General features: G+C 39.1%; 1 protein-coding gene across 3 annotated transcripts in view; it reads left to right on the top strand.

The window, feature by feature from the left end:
* Window positions 1-27,305, top strand: part of LOC140457851 (ras-related protein Rap-1b) — a 73,931-nt gene that overhangs the window by 39,031 nt on the left and 7,595 nt on the right. For 2 of the 3 annotated variants that reach the window (XM_072551546.1, XM_072551547.1), the window contains 5 exons: window positions 7,580-7,668; window positions 8,898-8,966; window positions 9,432-9,488; window positions 12,151-12,291; window positions 26,629-26,772. In XM_072551546.1, coding sequence (XP_072407647.1) covers window positions 7,612-7,668; window positions 8,898-8,966; window positions 9,432-9,488; window positions 12,151-12,291; window positions 26,629-26,772 — 468 coding nt within the window. In that variant the 5' untranslated portion in view covers window positions 7,580-7,611. The remainder of the gene's footprint in view (window positions 1-7,579; window positions 7,669-8,897; window positions 8,967-9,431; window positions 9,489-12,150; window positions 12,292-26,628; window positions 26,773-27,305) is intronic. The other variant, XM_072551548.1, reaches the window with a different exon arrangement.

The following is a 27,305-nucleotide window of genomic DNA, read 5'->3' as shown; positions in this document are numbered from 1 at the left end:
TCTCTCTGGAACAACAGATTCTTAATGAATTATATAGCCATTTTACAGGGAGGAACATCCGGATAAGGCAACACCCATTTTAATTGGGTGACCATTGCAAGTAACGGGTGTCAGTAGTAAAGATTAAGCCATATGCTGTTCCACAATGAATGTTCTTAACCTTAACTGGCTTCACATAATGAATACTTTTTGCCTTGTTAAACTGACCTTACATACTGAATGCTTCCCATATTGTTAAATGACTCTCCATAATGAATGCTTTTCCACCTTGTTGACCCATTACCCTTGCCACCAGCACCTCATTGTTAACTGCAAGTTCTTATCTAATCGGAATCATGTTCAGCTGAAACTCTTGTTTCATAAAACTCAAAATCTAATTATTTCCCTATCTGCTCATAGCCTATACACATTCACAAGTCCAACCTCAGAACCTCTACATCATGTTTCTAAATTGTTCTTTGCCCCATATCTCATTTCAGAAACTTTTAAAAGCTTGCTGTCATACATGAAGTCATTTACATTTGTATTCCATAAAAGTCTCATTTCTAGAAATAAGATCAACGCAGTAAAAATTTCAATGCATAATTCAGTCTAATATGACTACTGTGCTTGATACATCTTTTGTTGGTTTATTCAGAAGATTCTTTAATAAGCTATAATTAGTTCCATCTTAACAATGAGCAACATTCTCAGCAATTAGGGTGTGAGGATATTAATGCATCAACAGCGGGCTTTCTCAACTGAGCAGTTAATCATTACATTTTAATGCATTTTTTACAGTACATGCCATTTGTGGTTTAATATTCTGCTAAATTAGGCAAATGATCAATTTAAGGATATACAGATGCAACTAACATTTCTCAGAAGAGTTTTTTTTGGACTAAAATTTGCTTTTCAAAGCAGGAACTTGTTATTTTATCTAAATTCGTTAATCCAAGAATGCTAAAATGTTTCCATTATGATCTCTGTCTTTCCTGTTTTCTTTAAATCTATTTCCAAGCCCACAAACACTTGCTCACTTTTCTTTCCATTTTTTTTGGACTCACTGCATGTGTGGCATGAGTAATTTTACAATTTTGAGCTCACCATAGAAGTGCGAATTGTGGTTGCCATAAAAGAGTTGAAGCTTTTGGCACATGAGGTCACATGTTGGAGGTGTATTGCTATTTGCAAACTGGAAAAGTCTCAAAAGAAGGGTATGACAAGCTTGTTTCACTGCTATCCAGAAACCACAAATAGTATTGTAAGGGATGGTTCCAGAGCATTTGTCATAGGGATTCTAAATGTGTTCCTTTTGTTAAAACGAAAAAGAAATAGTTCTAATGTTGCATTGACATCAAAGCAGCATTTAACTGAGTATGGTATCGAGAAACCCTAACAAAACTGAGTAAGGGAGAATCCCAGGCCAAGTTCTGCACTGATTGAAATTATACCCAGCATGAAGGAAGATGGCTGTGGCTATTGGAGATGAATCATCGGTGTGCCAGCACATTGCAGGAGTTAATCTGTATCATGTCATATGCTCAACCATCATTAAGGTCAGTGGTGAGATTTTCAATAACTGCACATCAAGACCTGGACAATATTCAGGCTTAGGTTGGTATGTGGCCCAAATATTATTTCCTGCTTAAGTGCCAGGCTATGACCTGCAGCAAAAGGAATTTCCCCATAATAATCAATGACATTTACCAATGCTGAACTGCTACTGTCAACATCTTGCAGATTACCATTAACCAGAAATTGAACTTGATGAGCCATATATAGAAAGTTGGATTATCCGAAGGAGATCTTGCGGTCCCGACAGAAACATTACATCAAAGACGTGTGTCCAACACTGGGGGCTTTTTCTTAGTGATTAAAAGTGCTGCCGAGAACAGTCCTGGACTGATGGGAGTGCAGGCACTGTCTCTAAATGAGTGACCTCCCACCTTTCTCGCTGGCTCTCTCTCTCTCGCTGGCTGTTTCTCTCGCTGTCTCTCTCTCTCGCTCCCCCTCTCACGCGCTCTCGCTCTCACTTTCCACCCACACACTTTTCCTGGAGTTCTGCGCAGGCTTAAACTCTAAACATCCCTTCCCCAGATAATCTGTCCAACGTTGTCCTGTACAGGGTAAAGGTGGAGCCTGTCAAAATGTTACAGTCAAACGTTGTGTGTTTGTTTGTGCATGTGCGCACACGTGTTATTTGCAGACTCACCTTCCAAAAGGCTGTAGCAGAAACAGTCTTGTTGGTATCTGGTCCAGCTGCCCCAGAGAGGGGGTGGGGGCAGAGTTGGGGGTCAAGCGGGGTGTGGTGTTGGACAAGGTTTGGGGGCAGGTGCGGGGGGATGGTGGGAGCGGGGTTGGATGCGGTTGGGGTGGGGACAGTATACGAGCTTAGGGGGAGGGCGAGGTTGGGGGCAGGTGGGGGCCGGGTTGGATGGAGTTGGTGGCGAGAGGTAGTGTTGGACAGGGTTGGGGGCAGGGATGGATGGGGTTGGGGGGGACAGGCGGGAGGGCGATGTTGGGCGGGGAGGGGGCGGTGTTGGACAGTGTTGGGGGGAACGGGCCAAGGCTTTTGTGCGGTGTGCTGCTGCCTCGCCTCCTGAACGGGGAGCAGACTTAATAGAAAACTCCGAGCCCCAGAGGGAAAGCATTTAATCGATTAACCAAATAATCATTTAACAGAACAAAATAGTGCCCACCCATCTCATTTGGATAATTGAGGTTCCCCTAAGAATACTGTGGCTAAAAGAGCAGGCGTGGAATTCTGCAGTAATTCTTGCTTCCTCACTCTCAAAGCTTGTCCGTCAACTGCAAGGTACAAATCAGAAATACAATGGTACTCTGTTCTTGCCTGGTGAGTGTAACTCCAACAATACTCAAAAGTTTGACACCAGCTGGAACAAAATCTGCTTGATTGATTTCCTTTCCACACCTAAAACATTTGCTGCCTTCACCAGTGATGCAGAATAGCAGCAGTAAGTATCGTGTACAAGGTGCATTACAGAAACTCACGAAGGCACTTTCAAGAGCATCTTCCAAATCTGCGACCTGTACCACCTCAAAGGAGAGAGCAGCAGATGCGTTGGAACATAACCACCTACAAATTCCCCTTCAAGCCACACCATCCTGAGTTGTTCCTACATCACCGTTCCTTCACTGTCACTGGCTCTATTTGTTTTCTTTTATCTCCCTTCCTGACAGCACTGTGATTGTACCTATACCCCATGGACTGAAACAATCCTTGAAAGCAGCTTAGAACCACTTTCCCTATTTATCTGGAGATGGGGATTAAATGCTGGTCTAGCCACCAATGTGCACATTCACTGAATTGGTGAGAATAAATTTGATTAATAAAAGTTTAGACCCATCACTTTTTATGATTACTGAATACATTTCTTCATCTAAAACCACCCTAAGGGACTCATGCAAGATTAAAAAAAAATATCCAGTGAAATGCTGCTCAGGCGAGGGAGGAAAGCCCTTTTGAGAACTGACAAAAGGCGAGGCTCAATGTGATAAATTAAAAGAGATAGAATTTTCAGACTTACTGGGGTTCAGTATTCCTCAATTGTTAAACAACGTTTTGATATGGTCAACAATTGTCTAATTCCAGTTCTCCAGCTCAGTGAAAATACACTTATTTGGCCCTACTCTTGACCCACTCATTTGTAGCCGTAGCACCTTCAGTCATGGCTTGACTTCCTGCCTATGACTGTTACCTCCAGAATCTAGCAAGGGTATCTCCTTGGTCATCTCAACATCTCTATGATAGTCATTGTCAAAAGATTCTGTACACATTGGATCCAGTGCAACATTTATACACATGTCCATATTTGTTGACCCTTCTGCCTGTATTGTCAGATTGCCAACCCAGTATCCCATACTGGATGAGGTGCTGTTTCTTATAGTTCAGTGTTGGGAAGAATGAAACTGTTTTCCTTCACTCCACTGGAAGGGTAATACCATTACCAGTGGTTTCACCTCTCTCGAACTATTGTCAATTTTAATCAGGCTGTTGACATCTTGTCATGATACTTGATCTGAAGTTGAGCCTCTGATCCAATAAATCCTCTACCACTAAAGATCACGTCATCTTCCTCTGTGCCAGTAGCTGCTTTAACCCATCTTGAATTAAATTGAACAGATGCACAAAGTGATATTTACCAAGGTTGGTCCAAAAAGTGTAAATTGTGCTGGTTGACGTTTTAATAACTCACTTGAACTCAAGATGATTGCTATGGATCAGATAAAAGTTCATGACATTCAAACAAGTTCAAACTGAAAAATTTGTTCAATTAACTTGACATGTGTTTCAGGAAAATTCTTGGGAGGGATCGTAAAGAAATGTTTTGTGTAACAACCTTGACGAGTGTTTCCAAAGGTTGTACAAAGTGATTCCTTGAAGATGATATCTGATTTTTTGTTTGAGGTCCTTAGTGGGTTGTTGCGTAAAGATAGTTGATCAACATTGTATTTTTGGATTATCAAAAGCTTTTGACAAAGTGCAAAACATGTAAGAATTTTTTTCATTATATAAGAAACTGTATTCTAAGGAAAGTATTGTCTAATAGAAACTGTCTAATAGCCACAGTTATGTATATTGCAACATAATGTTAGGCATATGTTAAATGTAGCCTTAAGCACAAGTTGGATATCTTGTCTATGCATGTTGTATTCTACACTTGTAATTTGAGTATATGGTTGTCTTATTCTTTCTAGAAAAATGCATCACCTCGCAAAGTTTAGAGATACACTGGAACTGAAATCTGATTCGTCAGCATAGGCCTAATTGGGCACAAAGGGATCTGGAGGATACAGACAGACAAATCACTAAAAATGATAAATGTTATTAATGCCATAAAACCAAAATATTGTAGTTCTATTCCAAATTAATAGATTGGATAAACATAACTAAATTTCCATAAAGATTTGGATACATCGTGTTTTATAATATTGAGAATAGTTTTGGTCACCTAATTATGTCACAAAGAATTAGAGGCACAGGCAAGAAATGAAAAAAATGTACAAGGATAATACAAGAATTGAGAGGTTGTATAATCGGCAAAGATTGAACTATAAATTGAATTCTAAAGGGCAGACCGTTCGTGATCTGATCACTTGTAATTTGGGCAGCACGGTGGCACAGTGGTTAGCACTGCTGCCTCACAGCGCCTGAGACCCGGGTTCAATTCCCGCCTCAGGCGACTGACTGTGTGGAGTTTGCACGTTCTTCCCGTGTCTGCGTGGGTTTCCTCCGGGTGCTCCGGTTTCCTCCCACAGTCCAAAGATGTGCAGGCCAGGTGAATTGGCCATGCTAAATTGCCCATAGTGTTAGGTAAGGGTTAAATGTAAATGTAGATGTAGGGGTATGGGTGGGTTACGCTTCGGCGGGGCGGTGTGGACTTGTTGGGCCGAAGGGCCTGTTTCCACACTGTAAGTAATCTAATCTAATCTAAAAAAACCTGAAGATTATGAAAGCATTTAACCTTGCCATAGAGAAATAGCTTCATTTGTGGAAGAGACCAAAAGTGCAAGCTATTTTTTTTTAAATGGTAATAAATCCTGTAAGGCATTCAGGTGACACATTTTCCCTTCTCGGAATGATTATAATGTGGAACTTTCAAACACAGAGTTGAAGTGATAGCACTACATATGGAGGTAGGAATAGAGTCATAGAGATGTACAGCACAGAAACATACCCTTCGGTCCAACTCGTCGTTGCCGACTAGATATCCCAACCTAATCTAGTCCCACCTGCCAGCACCTGGCCCATATCCCTCCAAGCCCTTTCTATTCATATATCCATCCAGATAATTTTTAAATGTTGCAATTGTACTAGCCTCCACCACTTCCCCTGGCAGCCCATTCCATACACATACCATCCTCTGCATGAAAGCGTTGCCCCTTAGGTCTTTCTCATATCTTTCCCCTCTCACCCTAAACCTATGCCTTCTAGTTCTGGACTCCCCCACTCCAGGGAAACGACTTTGTCTATTTATCCTATCCATGCCCCTCATGATTTTATAAACCTCTATAAGGTCACCCTCCGATGCCCCAGGAACAACAGCCCCAGCCTATTCAACCTTTTCCTATAACTCAAATCCTCCAACCCTGGCAGCATCCTTGTCAATCTTCTCTGAACCCTTTCAAGTTTTACAACATCCTTCTGATAGGAAGGAGACCAGAATTGCATGCAATATTCCAAAATTGACCTCCCAACTTCTGTACTCAATACCTTTACCAATGCATTCCAAAAGTCGCCTTCATTATCCTATTTACCGGCGACTCCACTTTGAAGGAGCTGTGAACTGCACTCCAATGTCTCTTTGTTCAGCAACACTCTCTAGGACCTTACCATTAAGTGTACAAGTCCTGCTAAGATTTGCTTTCCCAAAATGAAGCGCCTTGCATTTATCTAAATTAAAGTCCATCTGCCATTCCTCAGCCAATTGGCCCATCTAATCAAGATCCTGTTGTAATCTGAGGTAACCTTTTTTGCTGTCCACTATACCTCCAATTTTGGTGTCATCTGCAAACTTACTAACTATACCTATTGTGCTCACATCCAAATCATTTATATAAATGACGAAAAGTAATGTACTCAGCACCGATCCTTGTGGCACTCCACTGGTCGCAGGTCTCCAGTCTGAAAAACAACCCTCCACCACCATCCTCTGTCTTCTACCTTTGAGCCAGTTCTATATCCAAATGGTTAGCTCTTCCTGTATTCTGAGAGAGCTAACCTTGCTAATCAGTCTCCCATGGGGAACCTTGTCAAATGCCATACTGAAGTCCATATAGATCACATCTACTGCTCTGCCCTCATCAATCTTCTTTGTTACTTCAAAAAATTCAATCAAGTTTGTGAGACATGATCTCCCACAAATAAAGCCATGTTGACTAACCCTAATCAGTCCTTGCCTTTCCAAATACATGTACATCCAGTCCCTTAGGATTCCCTGCAACAACTTGCCCACCACTGACATCAGGCTCACTGGTCTATAATTCCCTGGCTTGTCCTTACCACCCTTCTTAAATAGTGGCACCATGTTAACAACTTCCAGTCTTCTGGCACTTCACCTGTGACTATTAATGATACAAATATCTCCACAAGGAGCCCAACAATCATTTTCCTAACTTCCCACAGAGTTCTAGGGTACACCAATAGATTAATTAAAATCAAAATACTGTGGTTATGGAAATCTGAAATAAAAACAGTGCTGGAGAAACTCAAGTCTGGCAGCTTCTGTGAAAAGAGAAACAAAATTAATGTTCCAGTTCAGTATGAATCTTCTTCGAGAGTTCATCTAGATTCAGAATATTAGCCGTGTTACTCTCTGCAGATGCTGTCATCCATCCTGAGCTTCTGTTGCAATTTCTACAGAAATTGCATTATGCTGCTCTGAATAGATGTTTTTGAGAAGGCTTGAGTACCACTTTTACAAACCTGTTGGCCTGAACAGCATGCTTCTGTGCTATGGTTCAGTGTAATCTTTGTAACGTACTGTAGCAGGTTTTACTTTATTCTGAAATTAGCATGTAACTTTTCTTTGCAGCAACATTTTATCTAACAATCGTGAAACTTATTTTGATGCAGCTGATAACTGTACACACAGAAAACGCTACACAATGCGCGAATATAAGTTGGTGGTCCTCGGTTCAGGAGGAGTTGGGAAGTCAGCTTTGGTGAGTCAAAGCATTGAAGTGAAATATTTATGTCTATCTCCAGTTTCCTTTCAACCATCATTATATGGGTCCATTGTTGCTGGCAGTCCCTGTATTTAACTCCAGTGGCTATGTGTAAATCAAACTCTAATTGGTTAATTAATCATGGACCTACCTCATTGTTTCTTATTGAGAGGTGATTCTGACATGTGCACACGTTTGTTTGGAAAGGATACAGTAACAATTATAGTAGTGTTGATAATTTTCAGGAGAATAGACAGACTTGTGAAATGGGCATATAGGTGTCAGATGAAAATTGAAACCAAAAAGTGTGCCACGATATACTTTGATAGGAAAAATGAGGAAAGGATACAGTTCATTTAGGGTATATGTGCACAAATATCCTAGGTGGCAGAGTGCATTGAGAGGTTAAGCGGTAGCGAACAGTTACTAGGCATCTTGGGTCAAGGACTTTACAAGGTGATAAAGCGCAGAGTACTAAAACAGGATACTATGGTGAATTTTGGTTTGGCTTCAATTGGATTATTGTGTGCAATTTTAGTCGTCATGCTGTAAGAATGAACCAAAGGAATTTTAGAGGGTGCAGAAACGCTTTGAGAATACTTCCAGGAGTGAAACACCAGTTACGTGGAAAGATTGGTGAAGATGAGACTGTTCTCCTTGGTGAAGACAAGATTGACAGTAAATTTGCTAAAACTGCTAAAACATTAAGAATCTGGGCAGGGTAAATAGGAGAACTGTTCCACTTGGCAGAAAGCTTGAGAACCAGGATGTTTTTTTTTCTGATTAGTTAAAGAATAAGAGACAGCATAATAACCTTTTGAGTAGGGTTAAGAATGCACTGCCTATGAGGTGGTGGTGCAGGCGCATTCAGTTATAGCTTTTGAAAGACAATGTGATAGTTATTTGAAGAGGAAACTACAGAGATAAAGTGGGAGGGTGAGACTAGTTAAGTTGTTGTTGTAGCAAGCCAGGCTGCATGACCTGCATCTAATGTTTTCACAATTCCATAACTTGACTTATCTTAGTTTGTAGGTCAGAGTAGCAGCATATAGTACTTTCATCAGAAAACATTTTTTCACATTTTGCATTTTTCTCAAATGCTGGAATTAAAGCTGTAATTAAAGGTCATTGTTGTATGTTATAACTTGACATTAATCTGTGAAGTGCGACTTCTGTATAATCATCTGTTTTCATAGTAATGTTGAGTCAATTGCACTGTTTTGCAGACTGTACAATTTGTTCAAGGAATATTTGTTGAAAAGTATGATCCGACAATAGAAGATTCTTATAGAAAGGTGAGTTTATTATGAAGTCAAAAAGCTTAATGTCTCCAAAGCTAAAGCCAGGATAAAGTACTTCCATCACTTCCCAGGGCAGATTTTCTCCACATGCACGAGGCAGTCTTCTGAGCTGCACGGAATAGCTATGTTACAAATAAAACTTGATTAATGATAAATGATTTGTCAAGAGGAGGAGAATGGTTCCTCAAGCGGATATAGTTAATAGCTGTGCTATTAATATTTATTTTTATGGATCAGTGTTCAACAAATCATATTGTACAGAATCCTTGATACCACAGCATTTTTCAAGCTTCTTTAAACTTTATAAGGTTCTGTGAAGTAGAACATGTAATGCAGATTTGACATTAAAGATAACACTGATTTGTTTGATAATTAATTCAACATTATTTTCTATTTGATTCAATGTAGAAACAATTTGACTAATCCCTTTTGGTTCCAATAATTTTTTTTTTATGGCAGCAAGTTGAAGTCGATGGACAACAATGCATGCTTGAAATCCTGGATACAGCTGGAACGGTAAGATACAGTTACATAGAATATATGGAAAAGAGTGATCAGTTTGGAGTAACCAATCTCTGCTAGTTTTGAAATCTGTCTCCTCCCATTCCATCTGCCTCATCTTTGAGCATTTTGTTTCCTTGTTGTATTTCTGTTCGCCGAGCTGTGAATTTGTATTGCAGACGTTTCATTCCCTGTCTAGGTGACATCCTCAGTGCTTGGGAGCCTCCTGTGAAGCGCTTCTGTGATGTTTCCTCCAGCATTTATAGTGATTTGTACCGCTTCCAGTTGTCAGTTCCAGCTGTCCGCTGCAGTGGCTGGTATATTGGGTCCAGGTCGATGTGCTTATTGATTGAATCTGTATTTTGTTTCCTTTTTCTTGTGTACTCATCTGGTTTCCTTTTGAAAGCCACTTCATTCTTAGTCTCAGCCACTTTCAGTGGTAGCAAATTCCACATTTTAATGACTCTAAATGAAAATGTAGTTCCTTGTTTTGCTAATGGATTTATTAATAATTACTTTGTTTTCAGAAGCCATCATTACATTCTCACAAAAGTTGAGCTTTGAGTAACATGCAATATCTTGTTTATATTTTACCTTAAATAACTTGAATGGCTGAACATTCCAACAATTTTCATGATGGCTCAGAATTTGTTTTGTCAACTAGGCTTTGTCCAAGACAAATTAAATATCACTCTTGCCACTATCCATATGTGTAAACTATATATTGAGTATAGTGCTTTTGAAAATTCGTCAATGAATGTATCAATTTTTCTTATTTGTTCATCAACTGTGGGGCATAGCTGGCAAGGTCAGTTTTATTGAGGTCCCTAATGAAACCTGAGAAGGTGGTGGGGAGATTTCTTTTGCTACAGAATTCTGCCAGGGTGATTGGGGTGTTGTGAGCCATGTGCAGCACCAGGGTCTGTGATTTCTGTCCCTGTATCATTAAAGTCATACCTCCTGCCATCCGTTTTTTATTTCTATTTCTGGAGCTACAATCCTTTTCGTCTGTTCTTTTTATTTCAGGCCTCTGTTATTCATTTTTCAGTTTGTTTCTTGCTTTCTGCCATCATTTTGGAGTTTATTTCTTTTGTACTCTTTTAAGCATTTGCAAACGTCATTGTCTTAAAATTTATTTTTCTGTTTACTTTAAATTTAGCGCTTTATCACCCTTCAGTTAGATTAACTATCAATTTCATTCTATATTTTTTGATGCCAAAGTCTATCTTATGGACTGAATGAACTTGTGGTTTGGGAATGTTTTTAATCTGTTGAATAATTATTCAATTGACACAGGATGTCATTTTTCAATTCTGAGCCCATTCTCTATTTTTAATGTGCTTTTTCTGACACTTCATTTTGCTCTTGTTCAGAATGGCTAACATTTAATTTTCAACAAAACTGATTCTAAAATCAAATAACTTAAACCTCGCCCTATCATTACAAGCTAAGAACTGTTGGAAAGCTTGGAAAACCTCTGAATTGGCCATCATTGAAATGAGTAAAACATCCTCATTTAGATCATGCCAATGCAGTAAAAGCATTCATTTCAAGAGCGCTAGAACACAACAATAGAGTGGTACAGCTTGAGGGGGTTGTATAAAGCTCTGGTCAGGCCACATGTGGAATGCTATGAGCAATTTTGAGTTTTATATATAAGGAAGGATGTGCTATCTTTAAGGGGATCCAGAGAATGTTTCCAAAATTGATCTTGAGGATGAAGTGCATGTGAAGAGCAGTTGAGGACTCTGGGTCTATGCTCATCATTTAGAAGGATAAGGGTAGATTTCATTGGAACTTGCAGAATACTGAACGGCCTGAATAAAGTAGACGTGTAGACCATGTTTCCACTAATAGGAGACACTAGGATGCAAGGGCATATCCTAAGAGAAGGAGCAGCTCTATAGAACTGAGATGAGGAGGAATTTCCTCAGCCAGGGATTAGTGATTCTGTGGAACTCATTGCCACACAAGGCAGTGGAGGCCAAGTCACCGTGCATTTAAGATAGATATGGATAGGTTCTTGATTGGTGAAGGGATCAAGGATTCCAGAGAAAAGGCATGAGAATGGGGTTGAGAAACCTATCGGCCTGATCCGTCATGAGCCCTGCGTTTTTAGGGGCGGCACAGTGACTCAGTGGTTAGCATTGCTACCTCACAGTCCCAGGGACCTAGGTTTGGTTCCACCTTTGGGTGACTGACTGTGTGGAGTCTGCACATTCTCACACGTATCTGCATGTGTTTACTTTGGGTGCTCTGATTTCCTCCCACAGTCCAAAGATGTACAGTTAGGTGGATTGGCCATGCTAAATTGCCCATAGTATCCAGGAATGTGCAAACTAAGTGGAATGGCCATGAGAACTGCAGGGTTATGGAGATGGTGGGTGTTGGGGGGGGGAGGTTCTGGATCTGGGTCAGATGCTCATCAGAGGGTTAGTGTGGATTCGATGGGTATAATGACCTGCTTCCACACTTTAGTGATTCTATGATTAAATAGTGGAGCAGACTTGAAAAGACTCAATGGACTCATTCTGCTCCTATATCTTATGATTGAGTTATTTAAGCTTTGGGGGTAAATATGTACTGTAAAAGTTGCAAGTTTTTTAATTAATAAATTTAAATTAATCAAGTTAAACTCAAGAAACTGTAAACATAACTAGATATACTTTATTTTCAGGAACAATTTACAGCAATGAGAGATCTGTACATGAAGAATGGTCAAGGTTTTGCATTAGTATATTCTATAACAGCACAGTCGACATTTAATGACTTGCAGGATCTAAGGGAGCAAATTCTTAGAGTCAAAGACACTGATGATGTAAGTATGTGCAACTAGCTCTTTCCTGGAAAGCCTGATTCAAACTTTTCTGGGTTGACTTTTGTTTCAATGCTAAGTATGAAAAAGCAGAGAAATTAACAAAGATCCAAAATTCACTTCCAGTTTCTATTTCAGGCTAATTTAAAGCCAAAAACTTCTGAATCCATGCAGTACAGATAAAATGGTTGTATAATGCCACAAGCTAGTGGGGTATTGTTAGTGATTAGATCTCTGAACTTTCTTTGGTGTTGTCCAAGTGGAAACTAGATTTTATCTAAGATAGGGGATGAGATTGGTAAGGGGATATAACCAGGTTAGTTTATATGTTATTAACATCACTTTAGAAATGAGGTTATGATGTTGGAGAAGCCACCAACAGCTCCTTCAATCACACCCTTGTTGGAGCTGATCATCATATGGTTTGAAGAGCATAGGGTGGAAGAGAGCATGTTTTGTCAACTTCACCACTTAACCTGCCCCACCCCTGAACATGGCCATAAATACTAGTATCAACACACTGGGTTTTGTCAGGCACTCCTGTTCCTGTTCAAGACCAGGCAAGCCAACGGCTTCAATACATCAACTGTTTTGGGGTCCCTGTTGGATTTTATACCCATCTAGAAGTTACCAGAGCTGCATTTGGGGTTTCAGTCCTTAAAAGAAAAAATCACCTGGTGGAGCACCCAATACTGTGATAACATGCCACCATAATGCTTCCCTGCCACATATTAGTCTCTGCAGGTGCTATAAAATTCAGCCCATTGTTTCACCCCTCAAAATAACACAGTAAATGTAACAAATTTTTAATTTGTACTATTTGAATAAGCTGCTCATAGACTAATTTATAATCATTCAGACATTGTTGATAGTCCAGACTTCAGATTGAATCTTGAATGTGAAATTCTACCATAATGTTGGAGGGAATTCTTTTGTTGAGATAAGGAATAAGATATTAAGTAGCTCAGTTTTAAATCATTTCAGCTCTTAGTGCTCTCAATGCTTACATAATACAATTAACTTGATTCAGTTGAGTACTGTTACCTTAAAAAAAAATCCTGAATGTGTTATTTTCATGTCAAAATCAAGTACAGAAAGATGTTCATGGTATTATTTTTCAAATTGTTTTGGAATGAATTTTGTTCTATATAAAGGACACCCTCTCTATCAATGATTTTTGAAGTTGGGGAGATGTAAGCCTCGACTTATTGTTAATAGACCTCAGTAGAACAGCTCTGTTATTTTGGTGAATTCAAAGTACTGCAGGTGCTGGAAATCTGAAATAAAGGCAGAAGGTTCAGGCAAATCGTTTTGGTATGCAATGTTAACTCCACTTCTTCCTCTACAGATGTTGCTGGACCAGCTGACTATTTCAAGCACTTTGTGCTTCCATTGTTTTGAACCTGTTTACCATAACTTTGTGAGAAATATGTGAACACTCTTGCTGAACTTTGTACCTTTATAGATGTGAGCATATAACCAAGGCCTCCATTTTTCACATAGCACTTCTGGAAGGAACATGTTTTTGAATACCTCAAGTTGCAGCCAGTTCTATTGAACCAAAATACAAAGGCATCATATTTATTTTATTTCCCCGATTGCTGTTTATGACTTGTTACGCTTTGAGCCTGATGTAGAGTTACATATTTGTCTTCCTGCATCCTCAAAAAAAAGGTAGTCTGATCTTGTAGAGAATCCCATTAGTCGATCTCTTCTTTCCTTTCTCTCCTCCCCTCCTCCAACATGAAACATGGCCCCGCCCTCAAAAACCCTCCATATTGAAAAAAGTCATTGACAAGCTTGTTTTGTCAAATGATGGTTGTAAAGGGAAACAAAAGAGGCGGAAATTCTTGAACACGTGTTTAAGAAAAAGTTTGAAGCAAAGTCTTCAGAGGGAAAGACCTTTGCTTTGAGGGACACAAAATGATTTATTCTATCAGATTATTATGTAACCTTTTCTTCCGTACCATCATTTCAAATAGTAGGTTTTAAATGTGTTTATTTTAAATGCCACCCATTAGCTCATGAACAGTTTTATGCTGTCAGAATCTGCAGATTTACAAAATGAAGTCAACCTTTGACATTACAGTGCTTCTCAGGTATTAGGATTAATCCTAAAGCATAAAGTCAGCAGCTGCTCCACAGTATGATGGCACCTGGATCAGCGATCAGCACCCATCTACTTGACTAAGGGTTCTGAAGGAGAGTCACTGGACCAAAAACATTAATTCTAATTTCTCTCCACAAATGCTGCCTGACTTGCTGAGTTTTTCCAGCAATGTCTGTTTTTGGTTGCTTGAGAATGGTTTTCCTGTCTCGGAGTAAATGAAGTTCTCCAATATCTTTCAGATTCCTCCCCTCATCTTCTACTCAAGCACAGCCAAACTTGTACTGATATCAATGTATTTGAGTGTAATAAATTTGAGAAATTAATTGACAGCTGTCATAATCAGTGACTTTTATGGCAGTCAAAATACCTGACAGGAAATGGAATTTGTGTTGAGGAGTTAAATCTTCTAATTGTGGTTTACTGCATATGCTTATCTCTTAAAAACTAAACAAAGTTGAGGCTTTTTGAAGGATGTTAAACCACAGATGGTGCTTCTGCCAATATAGCTGAACAAGAGAAAAATTGACAAAATATTGACATTTGCCTCTAATATGAATGAATGTGAGATATTCAGAGGGCGAGGTATAACAGAGTTTAATCGAGGAAGTACTGGAGATTTTTGTGAACTAAGGGAATTGGGACTCTAGTTAAAAGGGCACAATGGTGAAGAACTGATACCTTTATTGATCATAAGAAATAGCAAATATAAGTGCAAGTGATTACTGTGTTTATGCAGAATGTGTCATGACATACTGAATAACATGAGAGCCAAAGTACATCTGGGAGAAAACAATTGTGTGAAGGGGTTTTGAAAATTTTACTATACTACTCAAAATACAAACACTGAATCAAATGAATTTTTGTTTAGAAATGTAATAGATGCTGACTTGGACATTTTGACATGGTTGGGGATTGCTATTCTTATGAGCTCTTGCACCATGTGTATAGAAATTAGCTGCACTCTCTAAATCCAAAAAATCTTGTTTATATTTATTTTCCAAGAGAGTTGAAATATTGTTCAGTTTTCTTTGTTTAGTCAGAATGTATTTTGAAGAATTACTTTTTGAGAATTTGCTATGCCTCCTGTTCATTTATATTTTTGCGATTACTTAAATGTGTTTGATGAAAGAAAATTTAAGTATTGTATCCAAATTTCAGAGCACAAAATATTTTGAAACGAAATAGGCCTCTTAACATTGTAATTCATCTATACACCCAGAAAAGAAAACCTTGCACTCTTAAATACATTGCTCTAGTTGGTTCTTAAATAAATCAAGGTTTCATTTTCTTCTTACAATGAAGTCCATTCTAACTGTTGATTTATCTGTATGGAGAGAAGAGTCTTCGTATCCATTGTAAAGTTACATTTTGTTCGTTTGAACTCATATCCACTTATCCTATTGCATAGTTTTATTTGTAGAATTCAGGGTTAACCTTTACCACCTCCACTTTAAATATCCAAAAATGACCTTTCCACTGTCCATTTTACAGTCTGTAAAGCCCAATTCTGAACCTGGCTCCTTCACACTCATTGCTCGACTGTTTCCTGTATTCCCAGGTGACCAGAGTTTAACGCAGTGCTCAGATTATAGTCTAACCACAGCATAATATAGATGGATTATAATTTCATCTGAGTGACGTTCGACCACTTTGGCTTTCTTAACACTAAGCTGTGAACAGCATTAACTTATGCTCTTCAAATCTGTACCTAGTATTAACTCACTTACATCTATTTTATCCGCCGAGTTTTACTCGGCTTTGAACTTAAAAGTTCCAGACAAATGGTAACTAATGAAGAGGTGTCTCTTTGAAGTTTAGGACAGTGTGATATAGTTCGCCACATTAACTTGTGCTGTCATTTGCTGAAAGAAATAAAACAAAATCAGGATTATTTTGAACTATATCATTGTATAAGCAACATTCTAACCCTAAATAATTCAGCTGTTTTATGCAGAATTGAAATTATTTGTTTTTTTATTTCTGCTGTTCCCCTTTTTTATTTCTACTGTTCCCCTTTTTTATTTCTGCTGTTCCCCTTTTTTATTTCTGCTGTTCCCCTTTTTCGATATGTCCTGATACAACTAATTTTAAATTGATTGGTGCCTTAAAAGTAATGATTATCACACAAATCTTCCTGCAAGTTTACCTTGCATTCTTAGATAAGTATCATCTAATCTAAGCCAATTTAACCCAATGTACTGAAGACCCCACATGTGAAGATATTACCAACAACTTTTTGTAGCTTTTATTTTAACAGGAATCAGAACTAATGAAAATGACGCACAAATTAACAGGAAGTTGATATTTAAAATGGAAAATACTGTAAATTTCACTTTGTACTGCAAACTGACATTGTTACTGGTCAAATCAGATCCCAGACTGAAATCTGACTTGATTATTTTGGTTATTTTGCTTACAAATTAGGTGGTCTCTCAATGAAGCATAAGCACACTGTGTGCAGGTTTGCTTTAACCATGAAGCAGAATTTGGTTTCACAAAAGAAAATAAAGGTAAAATAGATTAACCCTAATCCCACAACTCCGCTTTCGAGATTTTGAAAACATGGTAAAATATAATCCTTTTAATCACAACAATACCCCTGTACAGCACTTGATCCCTCGGACAGTACTTACACCAGACAAAACAATCTTTTTCCTCTCACCTCTCAAAGTTAATTTAACTGTGACATCAACTCCAAATCTGGAATATGTGAAAGCTTTTTCCTGGAGCTTCCGAGCACTGAAGTTTAAGCATTTTCTGTTTCAAAAAACTTCTTAGCAGTTTTATTCAAACACCTCTGGTTTGGAAGTGTAACTAAACCCCTGACTCTAAGGTGATCTGTTTTGCAATCATCTCCCTTTCATGGGAGCACAGTAGTATACATCCATCGTCATCAAGGATTTATGTAGTACAGCCATATTAATAGCAAAAAACCTTTATCTTCAAGCTGTGGGTGTTGACCTAAACTTTGAAATTTATAGGTTTTTGCTCAATTTTACCCTTACTCAAATCTTTTATGTGCTTGATTGTAAACTCTCCATCTGTACATAACCAATTAGTTCTGAAAGCAACCCCTCTGTGAAGTTATAAAAGAAACCACCATGGCTGCAGAAGTACTCAAGTTGATTATTAAACTCTTCAGCCACATAGAAAAATCTATATGTCATTAATTTAAAATTCAAACATTAAAACAAGTACTAAAATATAGTCATCAAGGGATGTTTCTACAAGCCCCCTCAAGTCATGATCATCCTGATAATATAATTTTCAGAGTCCTTTTCATCTGACCAACCAGTAACATCCAGGATCACAGTTTTGGTCACTTCTGAGAAACACCAAGCTTTTTAGAATTTTCAAGGTAATCGCAATGTTATCTAAGTTTCAGACGTTTTTGAGCTAACTCCCATACTACCTCCTAAATGTACCTTTCGCTTAGTCTGCCAAACGCAAAAACTGACCTCTTCCTGACAATGATAAAATTCTTATGAAGAGAAGAAGCATGTATGTCAGCCTTTCCCTTGTGTCTGTATCCCTACTGAACATCGTCACCTTCCAGATAATGTTTCATTCCTTCATGACTGTCAGTTGCACAGCTTCATTCTTAATTTTCTTGTTGCTACTGCTTCCAGGTCATTATTACCTAAGAAATTTTAACTGAGTGCATGAAAGGGTCTGTTTCCATGCTGTACCTCTCTATAACTGTATAATTGGTGAAGGTTCTTCAAAATTATTTTCAAACATCTTAAAGACAATTATAAATTCCAGTGACTTTAGGAAACTGCACATTTTTATTGCTGCATCCAGATCAAAAACCATTACAGGTATCCACTTAAACATTAATAACCTGATAAGCACTCTTATCTCCTTTATAGCAAAGTCTTGAATTAACTGAGGCATTCCTTGTGAGGTGGCTAAAGACATTTTCCCAGCAACCCAGAGTTTACAGACTGTTCGGTCCAATTCTTCCACGCTGATCAGTTATCCTAAACTGATATAGTCCCATTTGGACCATTGCCCTCCAAACCCTTCCTATTCATGTTCCCATCCAGATGCCTTTTAAATTTTGTAATTGAACCCACCTCCACCCCTTCCTCTAGCAGCTCCTTCCATACACGCATCACCCTCTGTGAGAAAATGTAGCCCCTCAGCGCCCTTTTAAATCCTTCCTGTCTTACCTTGAACCTATGTCCCCTATTTTGGGCTTCCCTACTCTGGGAAAAAGTTCTTGGCTATTCGCCCTGTCCATGCCTCTCATGATTTCACAAGCCTATAAGTTCACTCTTTAGCCGTTGACACGCTGAGGATTAAAGCCTTAGCCTATTTAGCCTCTCCCTATAGCTGAAACCTTCCAATCCCAGCAACATCCTTGTAAATCTTTTCTGAACCCTTTCAAATTTAACAGCATCTTTCCTGCAGCAAGGATACCAACAATGAATGTAGTATTCTAAAAATGGCTGAACCAATGTCCTCTACAGCCGCAAATGACATCCCAACTCCATTACCCAGTGCATTAACCAATCAAGGCAAGCATGCCAAACGCTGCCTTCAACACTGTCTACCTATGACTCCACTTTCAGGAACTATGCACCTGCATTCTTGGGTCCCTTTGTTCAGCAACACTCCCCAGGGCGCTACCATTAACTTTCTAAAGTCCTGCCCTAGTTTGCCTTACTGAATACAATACCTCACATTTATTTAAATCAAATTCCATCTGCCAATCCTTAGTCCTTTGGCCCATCTGAGATAACTTCCTTCACTGTTCTCTACACCACCAATTTTGATGTTATCTGCAAACTTACTAACCATATTCACATTCACATTTTTATGTAAATGACAAAAAGCAGTGGACTCAACTTCAATGCTGTGGCACATCACTGGTCACAGGCCAGCAGTCCAAAAAGCAACCTTCTAGTACCACCCTCTGTCTCCTGTCTTCAAGCCATTGTATCCATTTGGCAAGCTACCCATGGATTCCACATGATTTAACCTTGCTAACCAAACTACCAAGCAGAACCTTGTTGAATGAATATTTTGCATCAGTATTTACTGCAGAAAAGGATATGGAAGATATAGACAGTAGCGAAATAGATGGTGACATCTTGCAAAATGTCCAGATTACAGAGGAGGAAGAGCTGGATGTCTTCAAATGGGTAAAGGTGGGTAAATCCCCAGGACCTGATCAGGTGTACCTGAGAACTCTGTGGGAAATGAGAGAAGTGATTGCTGGGCCTCTTGCTGAGATATCTGTATCATCGATAGTCACAGGTGAGGTGCTGGAAGGGAGATCTAACCATTTGGATACACAACTGGCTCAAAGGTAGAAGACGGAGGGTTGTTTTTCAGACTAGAGGCCTGTGACCAGTGGAGTGTCACAAGGATCGGTGTTGGACCCTCTACTTTTCGTCATTTACATAAATGATTTGGATGCGCACATAAGAGGTACAATTAGTAAGTTTGCAAATGACACAAAAATTGGAGGGGTAGTGGACAGTGAAGAGGGTTACCTCCGATTACAACAGGATCTGGGCCAGTGGGCTGAGAAGTGGTAGATGGAGTTTACTTCAGATAAATGTGAGGTGCTGCATTTTGGGAAAGCAAATCTTAGCAGGACTTATACACTTAATGGTAAGGTCCTAGGGAGTGTTGCTGAACAAAGAGACCTTGGAGTGCAGGTTCATAGCTCCTTGAATGTGGAGTCGCAGGTAGATAGGATAGTGAAGAAGGAGTTTGGTATGCTTTCCTTTATTGGTCAGAGTATTGAGTATAGGAGTTGGGAGGTCATATTGCGGTTGTACAGGACATTGGTCAGGCCACTGTTGGAATATTGCGTGCAATTCTGGTCTCCTTCCTATCGGAAAGATGTTGTGAAACTTGAAAGGTTTCATAAAAGATTTACAATGATGTTACCAGGGTTGGCGGATCTGAGCTATAGGGAGAGGCTGAACAGGCTGGTGCTGTTTTCCCTGGAGCATCGGAGGCTGAGGGGTGACCTTATAGAGGTTTACAAAATTATGAGGGGCATGGATAGGATAAATAGGCAAAGTCTTTTCCCTGGGATCAGGGAGTCCAGGGTGAGAGGAAAGATATAAAAGAGGCAACTTTTTCACGCAGAGGGTGGTACATATATGGAATGAGCTGCCAGAGGATGTGGTGGAGGCTGGTACAATTGCAACATTTAAGAGGCATTTGGATGGGTATATGAATAGAAAGGGTTTTGAGGGATATGGGCCAGGTGCTGGCAGGTGGGACTAGATTGGGTTGGGATATCTGGTCGGCATGGGCGGGTTGGACCAAAGGGTCTGTTTCCATGTTGTACATCTCTATGACTCTATGAATGCCTTGCTGAAGTCCATGTAGACAACATCTACCATTCTGCCTTCATCAACCTTCTTTGTCACCTCTTTAAAATACTCAGTCAAATTAGTGAGATATGATTTCCCCGACACAAAGCTAAGTTGACGATCCCTAGTCAGTCCTTACCCTTCTGACTACATTTTTCTTCAGAATGTTCACAAGGGATAACATTGAGTATTTCTGCCTGGAACCAGCATTTTGTGCCCTGCAATAACATTTTCTGTTCTTCGCCTGAAACTGAGATTTAAATAGGCCATCCACCTTCTGTCTTACTGTTTCAGTCACAAGACATGTGTTTGCAATAAAAAGCAGTTGCTGATCTGTCTCCTGATATTGTTAAAGGATTTCCATTTAGTAGACTCACGTTCAGGTCTTTTTGTAGCTTGATCAAATTTATACTGGCAGGAACACCCACTGCAAAATTGAGCCTGCTGCTATATTTTTCATCTTTACTACTGTCGTGTCAAAGGTTGAGAATAAAAATCTGTGTTTAGAAACTGTAGTATCTCAATTTTATTTCTCTTCTTGCATGTCACTCATTGTTAAGTTATCCTTTGTTTTTATTGGATATCATTCTAACCCACAGCAGTTGGGTGGAAAAAGAGAGCTTTGCTCTTTTTTTTGTTCTCTTCCTGGAGGTGGAGATAACTTTGTGCTCATTTCACTCTTCTGCTCTGTTTTCATTAATCTGTGTTATTGCTAGAATCCATACTGAGATTACGGTGGCTTTTCTTTTTGAAGAATACTTGAACTCCAGTCTCAATATATCCCTCTATGGATGGTGCACATAACTTATGATTCTTTGTAGAAAATGTATTGTATAGATTTTTTTTTCCCCTTCTAATAAATAGCTTCATTTGGTATAAGAACAGAAAATTCTGACACTTTCAGATCAGGTAGCATCTGTAAAGAGAGAAATTATTTGGTCTATGTCTGACCAGTTTACTATTTCTAACAATTTTTATTTTTATTTCTGGTTTTTAGCTTCAGTATTTTGCTTTGCTATATTTCCTCCTTCTATCATAAACTTTACAGAATTTCATTTTCGTCATCAAAATTCAAGTAATAAATAATTGTATTTGTGAAAAATGGCTATTTGTCTTGAACGGTTGGCTGTTCCTAATCTGTGAAAGTAAAAATTAGTGTTTTTTTAAAGAAATAAATTAAAGAACACTACTGGAGGAAAATTACTGTAGACGGAAGAATTAAATTGGAGGAAGCTGCAGTAAGAGTGAACCTATAGGAGTCTCTAGATAGAGATTTTGGAAATTGTATGGTATGATCTGCCTGTATAGCATGCAACAGAATACGTTACACTATATGTCAGTATGTGTGACAACAATAAATCAAACACTCTGGTTCACTAATGTCCCTTAGAGAAGGATGCTATTGTCCTTACTTGGTTGGGTTAGATTCGATTAGATTAGATTCCTACAATGTGGAAACGAGCCCTTCGGCCCAACAAGACCACTCCGACCCTCCGCAGAGTAACCCACCCAGATCCATTGCCCTCTTACTAATGTGCCTAATACGATGGACAGTTTAGAATGGCCAATTCACCTGGCTTGCACATCTTTGGACTGTAGGAGGAAACGGGAGTACCCAGAGGAAACCCACGCAGACAGGGGAAGAATGTGCAAACTCCACACAGTTGCCCAAGGCTGAAATTGAACCTGGGACCCTGGTGCTGTGAGGCAGTCGTGTTAACCACTGAACCACTATGCCACCCCTGACGTGTGACTCCAGATCCACAACAATGAGGTTGACACTTAATCGCCCTCTGGGCAGTTAGGGATGGACAATAAGGGCAGGCCTAGCCTGTGACGCCCACATTCCATGAATGAATGAATGAAGAAAAGTTCATGGTGGTGATGGTACTTTGACATTGATTCACCACACTCAGCATTTCAGAGGTTCATTCTTCCCTTTTGAATTCCAGTTTCCCTTATCTGTCAATTGTTAAGAGCATGTCAGTTCTTTGTAATCTTAGTTAAAATTCTTCTTTCTTACTTTTACCTGCATTCTGTATCTAAACAGTCTGTTTGGGCCATTAATGTTGTGTTTTCCATTTTCTGTTGTATGGCCAGTTGCCTAAATTGTGCTATGAAGACTGTTGAAAAGAAATGCTATCCAAGCATTTTTTTTGTGCTTCTGGCATTTGCTCTGTCAGTGTGGATCTGCAAGTTTAACTTGCATCAAAACTAGAAGTACGTCTCAACTCCATATTTTAGCAGGGTCTAATAACTTTAAATGCCAGCAGAGTTTAGGAAATTTCCAAGTGGAATTTCTATAGTCTTGCAGGCCGTGTACTGAATTTCATTATGTACTCTTCTACAAGACTATCTTTGTTCTTCCTTAACTAAAATCTGATCATTATTCATAAATAGTAAATCATCTTTTAGTTAAATGTTAGATTTTAGATTTTTATTGTCACATGTACACAAGTTCAGGAGTACAATGAAAATTGCATAATGTTGCCAGGCATGGTGCCATCTTAGATATCAAAAAACTGCTTAAGTACAAGGTAGTAAGAGAAATGAGAGTTAATATCTTAAGCATTGGTTCATAGAGTAGTAGAAAAATAAAGAAATGGGTGATAGCTTACATTAAAGTCTTTCATAGTTTAAACTAGGAAAATACAGGAACAAATTAAAAATGCAACAGCCTTTGTGTCCTCTGCTTATCTCGCCTTGTTGTCTATTATCGCTGCTGATGCTGAATCTGCTGCCTCTGCACTGTCCCCGTTTCCTCAGGAACATCTCCAGGCAGGATCCACTCGGACGCTGAGTCGAGACATCATCGTGAGCCACTAAGATATCAGCTGGGAGCCGCTGAGAGACCAGGCCGGGAGATAAAAGGGATGGAGAAAGAGGGGAAAAAAGGGGGGGAGGGAGAAGAAAACAAAGTGGAAGAGCTCCAGCTTGAGTGTCCTACTCCACCGCCATCTTGACTGGTATCCATGAAACTTTGTATAAATCTTCATTCATATCCATATCATCAGTTTCCAATTTTGGAAAAAATCCTTCCTATCCTTTTTTTTAAAATGGTGAAAGAACCAAAGCCAAACTTTGTTTGCTCCCTAAAGAAGTAATGCTCGTCCACCTGGTTACTTTTATTCTTCTACTGTTTATAAGGTTTATATTGAGAAAATGGGTGGATAGTCATTCTTGGATACTTTAGTTTTGTTTACATCTGTGAAGTTTTCTCCAAATGACTCTTTGGAGAGAATCAATACTTAGCTTTTATCTTTGATTTGCAAACAGTTAATCATCATTTGCTACTACTATTAATCAGAAAAGTTATAAAGTTGGTCAGGCTTACTTTTCCAATCAGCATTTTATTTTCAGCTTGCACATCAGAACACTCCAATATAATGTGGAGAAATAGTATACACAGACAAAAATAAATATTCTTGGAAAAGCTCAGCAGTTATGGCAGCATCTGTGAAGAGAATCAGAGTCCATGTTTCAGGTCAAGTGATTCTTCCTCAGAACTGATGGTAGCTAGGAAAATGTCGGTTTATATGTAGAAAATAGGGTGGGAGGGGAAGAGAAATGATAGAGCCCAAAGAGAGAGAAGAGCAGTTGGACAGGCAAACAATCTGGCTAGGAGGGTGAATAGCAGTTAATGAGGATTGTTAGTGGCTAAAAATGGGTGGTGTGATATGTGACTATATGATAACAAGGCCTGGTAGTAGGAGTAGGGGTAAGGACATGGGAGAGCTCAGGCCCTGAAGATATTGAATTCTATATTGGGTCTGGAAGGCTACAGGGTCCCCAGGTGGAAAATGAGCTGCTGTTCTTCCACCTTGGGCTGAACTTGACTGGAGCACTGCGGCAAGCCTGAGACAGAGGTGTTGGCCAGGAAACAGAGTGGTGTGTTAAAGTGGTAGGCAGTTTGAAGCTTAGGCTCTCTCTTACAAACCGAACACAAGTATTCTGCAAAGTGGTCATCCAGCTTATGCTTCATTTCCCCAGTGTAGAGGAGACCACATTGTGATCAGTGAATGCAGTAGACTGGATTGTATGAAGTGCAGGTAAAGCATTGCTTCACCTGGAAGATGTATTTGGGCACTTGGATACTGAGGAGGGAGGAAGTAAACAGACATGATATATCTCCTGCAGTTGTAGCAGAAGATACCATAAGGTTGTGGGGTGTGGCTGTTAAGAATGAAAGAAGAGTGAACCAGTGGGTCCCAGAGGGAATGGTCCATGCTCAAGGATGACCGAGGAGGGGAAGAGAATGTGTGTCTGGTTGTGGCATCTTACTGAAGGTGGCAGAAATGGCGGCTACTGATCCTCTATGTGAATGCTGGTGGGATGACAGCGAAGGACAAGGGGGACCATGTCACTGTTGCAGGAAGGAGGAGAGGGGGTAAGGGCTGAAGTACAGGAGATGCATCCAACCGGCATTTTATTTTTTATTTAGTATACGCACCCAGTTCTCACCCAATTATCTCTTAATTATCTTCGCTATCACCTGTTTCCTAGTTCTATTAGATCTTTGTGCATCTGTGCCAAATCTTAATAAATGATGATACTGGGGGCCAAGAGTGGAAAAACCCAAGGGAGTTACAGATACTCAGTCAATGACTAGATTCAAAACTGGGATTGATACCTTTTTGATCAAGAGAATCAAAGGATACAGGAATGGGGAAAGAAAGTGGAGTTGATGTGGAGCTTCCCCTGCCAAGTGGGAAGTGGCATTGTTTTACATAGGTTTTTGTAGAATTACATACCATTGCAATTATTTCTAACCCATTTAATACTTATCACCCTTAAGTCACAGTTTGCGATAAGTATACCTAATTGTGTAAATATTCTCTTAGTGAAGAAGGCAGCAGTGTGAACATTGTCTTTGGAATGCAGAGGATGTGTTAAACATTTTGCAACCAAATGATTAGTCCTCTAACTTCGACGGCAGCATCTAACAATTGGGAACCTAATGCACAGTACTGTTCTCAAAACAATTGTATTGCCTTATGTAAAAGAAAACTCATGGCAATGGTCACTGATGATTCTGTGTAAGTTAAAGGTACAGGTATATTTCTGTAAATTAATCTCAGCAATTATTTTCAACTGACACAATCATTCTTTTCATAACAAAGATAAAGGTCTTAGAAAGGTTGTAGGCTGCAGAATAATTCATATAGCTTTCAGCAGTAGTATTGCTCTTTTTCTATATGGTTTTAGCTTTATAAGTCCATTTGAATTAGTGAAATTATGAGGACAAGTGCTAATTAAAGGTATTACGTTCAGTTTGGAAAATGGATATGTTGAAATTATGTGAAAGTAAAAATGGACTACAAGTCATCTTGTATGTATTGTATATTAAGATTACACAGCGTGTACACTCTTTAAAATGTCAGTTGTCTCTCTTTAAAATGTTGTCATCATTCTATGTTTGACCTGTTTAGTTTTGGTTCCAAAAATGAGAGTTTTTGCACAGTTGAAAAATTAAATAGACATAAAATTTATGGCAAATTGTGCCACAAGTGCTGTCTTTTCATGTTCAGAATTGTTCATCATTGTATTACTAAAATATGCAGTTGTTGTGGGTACGTTTGCCGAGCTGGGAAGTTGGTTTGCAGATATTTTGTCCCCTTTCTAGGTGATATCCTCAATGCTGTGGAGCCTCCTGTGAAGCACTGCCTGAGGAAGGAGTGGGGGCTCCAAAAGCCTGTGGGTTCAAATAAACCTGTTGGATGATAAACTGGTGTCATGTGATTTTTGACTTCGTCCACTCAGGTTCAACACCGGCACCTCCACGTTTATTAAAATAGGGAAAGACTAAAAAAGTGATTTTTTTTTAAAATTGTATTTGCATTAACTTGCACACACCTCTAACAGTAATTCAACTTTTCACTTTTAATATAGGTGCCAATGATTTTGGTTGGTAATAAGTGTGATTTAGAGGAAGAACGTGTGGTTGGAAAAGAACAAGGACAGAATCTAGCAAGACAATGGTGTAACTGTGCCTTTCTAGAATCCTCTGCAAAGTCAAAGATTAATGTTAATGAGGTGAGACTAATGTGCAGAAACACTGATTATTAATGCATCTTTGTTGCACTTTATGTAATTCAAGTAATTATTTCATAATAGGAGACTCTTACCACTTAATATTTGCCTTATTTTTATGTACAAGTACTGGAAAATCAGCATTTTTGACTATTTACATTTTTGTAGTCTTCCTTTACTATTCTGGATCTCCCATTGTTTCATTTTTCCAATCTTGTCCATAGTTCTGAGTCCTTAAAGCACTTGTCAAAATGTTTTCCTGATCTCGATGGAATGAATTCTTTTTGACATGACCAGTATTTGTTGCTTGTCCATAATTGCCCCTGAAAAGGAGGTAGTGAACTGCTGCTTTGAATATGCTGCAGTGCATTTGGCATACAATACTGATAGGAAGGGATTTTCAAGGCTTTGATACAAATCCAGTGATGCACTGGTGATGTAGTTCCAAGTCAGGGCAGTGTGTGGCTGGGAGGGAATTTATAAACCGTACTGCAAACTGTACTTGAGTGTCGTGTTCTAATTTAAAAGTGTGCATA

Source organism: Chiloscyllium punctatum, chromosome 32, assembly GCF_047496795.1.
Source record: "Chiloscyllium punctatum isolate Juve2018m chromosome 32, sChiPun1.3, whole genome shotgun sequence".
Lineage (NCBI taxonomy): Eukaryota > Metazoa > Chordata > Chondrichthyes > Orectolobiformes > Hemiscylliidae > Chiloscyllium > Chiloscyllium punctatum.
The sequence above is the reverse complement of the archived record's forward strand: the minus strand, read 5'-3'. Positions and strand labels throughout refer to the sequence as shown.